Source organism: Trachymyrmex septentrionalis, unplaced genomic scaffold (assembly GCF_001594115.1).
Source record: "Trachymyrmex septentrionalis isolate Tsep2-gDNA-1 unplaced genomic scaffold, Tsep1.0 scaffold60, whole genome shotgun sequence".
Lineage (NCBI taxonomy): Eukaryota > Metazoa > Arthropoda > Insecta > Hymenoptera > Formicidae > Trachymyrmex > Trachymyrmex septentrionalis.
Window position 1 is genome coordinate 5,862,078 of NW_017305779.1, and position 4,757 is coordinate 5,866,834.

A 4,757-nucleotide genomic window follows, 5' to 3' on the forward strand; every position below is an offset into this window, starting at 1 on the left:
TTTACACGTCGAAGCGGGGCAATACCGTAAATACATACAATTGAAATAAGAGATGTTTATAACTTGGAAAGGAAGCGTCTCGGAACCCACGTTTATATCACTTTTTTCATCCTTACAATGAGTGAAATGTTCTTAGAGTTTGGTTTCTGAAACACCCTATATAAACGTAATGTATACTAAGAAAAAATTTACTGAATCTTAATACATATTTTTTTCAATAGCTCTAACTAAAGATTTACTTATGATAAATAAATATTTTCTCAATAAAAATGTAGTTAGATCAAATTAATGGTTCTTAAATAAATATATGTTTACATATAATAAATATTAAGTGTTATTTAAATAAACACTTATTAGAATTTAATACATTTTTTCAGTGTAAAGTATAATACAAACAATCAATTTAAAAAATGAAAGCAGAAATCAAAATATTAAGCCGATAACTCCTTTTGTAACTACCAGACATTTTCGTTGATCCTTAAAAAATACTGTATGACGGTATTTAATGGACTAAATGGCCGTAGGTGGTCTTTCGCGCGGTCGCTATCGCGCGTCGTCGCGATGTCGAGGCCGGGGTGAGGAAAAGTTCGTGGAACGATCGTTTGAAACTTTCTCGAAGTCGAGTTCATCATTACGAGAAGGAACGTTCAAAGTTCGCCGCGGGCGGGACAGCCGCGATCTCGGCCGAAATAAAAGGATTTTCCACGCCTTCTCTCGGTAATACGCGTCAGTCTGCTTTCACCGAAGAACGCGGGAAGTGAGGGAAAAAAGTACTCGTCTTTCCGAGGAAAGATCTCCAGAAAGACGAGGGAAATTTCCTCGAAAGGAAGCGTGACTTTTCACATCGGTCCAAGACGCATTACGGTCACTTATTTATGCGTTCCTTATAGTGCTCCGAGTATTTTAACTTTGCAAGCGCATTTAATTCCATCACCTACAGCCGCGGCGTTTGGTCGGATAAATAAGAGGTGCAGCACGTAGAGATCAGTGGACTTCATTAAAGCGAGAAAAACATGTCGGTTTCGCTCGCGATCCGCTCGCACGATAAAGCCGAGAGGTTTCAAGATGATTTTTTCATACGATGTATTACGAAAATGTCTGTTTTTCTTATATGCGAAATTAAAGCGGATGTTGTCGCGGATAACTGAAACACAATACGCGAAGTATTTCAAAAAATAATTCTACATTTTTAAATTGCGAAGATTTTCAGCTGGATATAACCGATTTTAGTCGAATCGTTGCAATATTTTATAGATAACCTGACATACATGTAATATAAAATACAGAAGTATGTTAAAGTATAAACTAAAAAAAATATCGATGTATTACACTATCATAAGGTTTTCCACAACGTCGAGGTGACAAATTTTTAATATCGAAAGAATTGGATAATTCAATTTCGTGATGGATGCAAAAGTGGTTTGAAAATATTGCGAGCAATGAAATAGTAAAGCAAAGATTTTCCGACAAAAGTCGTATTATTGATCTCTTCCTACACTATATTTTCAATTCTTAATATAGGTACAGAGTGATTCTATAAAAGAATGATTTTGAAGAAAATCTAAAAATTTAGTTAGATACAGATTTAAAAATAATTTTGTTTGGTTCCTTAAAATAACAATGTAGAACTCAAGCAATACTGCAAAAGTCTTGATATTCTAGCGATCAGTTTGAACATTCTACATATTTATTTTGAGGATACAAACAAAATTATTTTTAAATCCGTATCTAGCTGAATATTTAGATTTACTTCAGCAAAAAACCATTCTTTTCGTATAATAACTGATATACGTATTTTCTGCAGAATAATACAATAAGAAGAATCGATTTATGCTAATAAAAACAATATGGCTCCATAAAAAAAATACAACTACAAATATAGCAATGTTTTGCAAATATATCGATGCGTTGTTTAAAATAATATAATTACAAACAGTAGCTAGTATATCATATGATAGCAAAAGATTTCCCACTTTTTTTTTAAATATCTTAAATTTAAATAACATTTATCAATATAGTTGCTAGAATTATCCTGTATTTACCAAGAAAAAATAATTAAGCGATTGCTTGTAAAATTCTTCATACATATTTTTCGTTGAAAAAAAATCAAAGCTGCAAGAATAACTGCGGTATGTAAAATTGTCATGTTTACACAACCATCGTCGACAGTGTTTCGATAAATCGAGCTAGCGTATATTTAAAAAAATAAAATAAAACAAAACGTAACGGCCAGATATCTTGAGATAGAAACGGGTCGCATGGAAAAACCGGACGATTGGTACAATGGCGAACCTTTCTCCCAAGTGATGCTGGCGATCGGGAAGCCCGCGACGGGACACTTGATGACGGTCGTCTCGCCGGCGACAGCAGCGTAGTTTCCCATCGTTCGCACATGAGGCAACCCGTAAATATTGAGCCGAGCTGCGTGATGCGCCTTTGCGACGCGATTCACCGCCGAGCACCTGTACTCACCGCCGTCCTCCACCCGCACGGCGCTTATGTTCACGTGGGATATCACGTCGCCGTGCACCGTCACGTACTGGCCTATCATGAATCTGGAAGCAAATCGATTTTGCTAGCCTATCTGCCAAGCGCCGACAGCGATTTTCCGTCGCCGGCAAGAAAACTACCCGACCTCGTTCGTTCGCGTGGAGCTCGATGGCTATTGTCGACGGCTTGGCGTTCTAAGATTTTTTTTTGTCACTCGCTAAATTACACGCCCGGAAAGAATTTTCAGCAATAATTAATTTTTTTATATCTCTCTTTTGCCATTCGCCAAATTACACGTCTGGGAAGAAACGAGCCTTTCAGGAACAAACGAAAAATGTTTTTTAGATTTCTTCTCTATATTGGGAGAAATAGGTGTTCAATGAAATTTGATACGTCTCAAAATGTTGCTTGTGAAGATAAGGTCAACTTCATCATCTTTAGAATAAATGCTCGTCATTATTCTTTACAACAAAACTTTAAAAGTTAAATTGATCAATTAATTTTTACTAAGTCACTATACTTACAATTAGTACGGTTTGGTTTTTAAGACTCTTTTATCAACTGCGAGAAATCTGTTTCTTATGCCACACGATCTTACATTGCGGGAAGATACTTTCATCGTAAAGATCTCGCTTTCTCGACAAGATTATTCTTATCGCCACTCGCCGCCGGCGATAATCATTCGCCGGCAAACCGCGGAAACGCGGAATTATCATCTCCTCGTCGTTACCAGTTATCCTCGACTTATGTGAACGCCTGTTAAATCTATCGCTCGGAATCCGGCCAGCTTTTAAAAACGTCCAGACTGAACAGCGTGATTGGTAATTTTCCTCTCAATTGGTTCAGAGAATCGAAGCCCGCAGGGGCCTATCGAGGCTCTCCCACGGGATCTGCCTCCGCTGGATGGAAGCCCCGCTTTCACAGTGATTTCCCGACGATCTCCGCGTAATACCTCGGGGTTAATAACCGCGAATAATCCTCCCCGCGTGTACATCGTTCGTCGATTTTTAGTGCCATAAACTCTTCGTCCGGTGGAAGAAAAAGAGTGAAGAGCAATAGATCGAGATTTGGGATTCCCTGTCCTCCGAAGAGACGTGTGCAAGGAAAACTGTTTGTTTTACCTGTCGTTTTGCGGAAGAGGAAATCCATCGAGTGTCCAGGAAAAGTGCGGCGTGGGATTGCCCATCGCGATGCACTTGAGTGACACCGAAGGACCCGGCTGCATCGTCTGCTCGATGAACTTGTACAGAAGTTGGGGCGCAGCATCTAGAAATTCACGATTGTCGAAGAATAATTTATTTGTAAAATAAAAATCGTTATATTCAATAAAAAAAAAAACACAGGTGAAAAATTATGAGATTTTTGAAACTCGACTTTTCTCTTGCGAGAAAAGAGAATATATTTCAAAACCAAACTAATTTCAATTGAGTTTCTTCAGCAGAGAACTATAAATATAGGCTTAAATACTTTGACATAAAGACTAATTTAATTATCTAATGTTCGGAAAATGATCAAGATTTTAATCGTTCGAATATCAAACAAAATTTACCTTTGCTTTAATTGAGTTATTTATTTTTGTCTTGTTGTTAAAATACGATATTATTACGCAGATTTAACAAATTTTGAATTATTATTTGATACATTGACACTCTACTTGGTAAATTAGTGTTTGAATACTTTTATTAAATAGTTGATATTTCTGAAAATATTATTAATTAATCTATCTTCAAAAAATGTGTCTCATTAAATACATTTCATTTTGAAATTACAATTCAATAATCATAATTTAATCATAGCGTTTTATTATGTATTTATATATACACCAAATTTCAAAGTAACTATCAAAACCTGCGACAATAACTGGAGGGCTTGAGAACGGAAAGGATGTTTATTTTCGTTCGCTGGACTACGTAACAATATTATCATAAGTAAATTACATCGATTGTGCAAGATAATTGCAGATATAGGAATTTTGAAGTTGTGGCGTGCAAAATCTCCGTGCGATAGTCAGGATTTTCTTCAAATTGTCGTCGCGCGAAGTGAGAAAGAAAGAGAATTTTTCAAACCACTACTCACCCAAACAAACCCGTATCTCTAGACAAATGCAACACCGAGATGAACCAGAAAAATCGTACAAACACAAACAGGACAAATTGTATAAAAGTAATTTCACAGAGTGACGACAATACATTTAATTTCATTTTAAAGCCTTAAGTCGTTCCAATTTCATTAATTGAAGTTGGAGATTGCGATTTTACGACAGTACA

The 4,757-nt window shown here is 36.4% G+C and overlaps 1 protein-coding gene across 4 annotated transcripts in view; it reads right to left on the reverse strand.

Annotated features, from left to right (window-relative positions):
* Positions 1-4,757, reverse strand: part of LOC108752601 (Down syndrome cell adhesion molecule-like protein Dscam2) — a 167,804-nt gene that overhangs the window by 33,438 nt on the left and 129,609 nt on the right. For all 4 annotated transcript variants that reach the window (XM_018493542.1, XM_018493539.1, XM_018493543.1 and 1 more), the window contains exons 8-9: positions 3,612-3,756; positions 2,293-2,555 (exon numbers count right to left, since the gene is read on the reverse strand). In XM_018493542.1, coding sequence (XP_018349044.1) covers positions 2,293-2,555; positions 3,612-3,756 — 408 coding nt within the window. The remainder of the gene's footprint in view (positions 1-2,292; positions 2,556-3,611; positions 3,757-4,757) is intronic.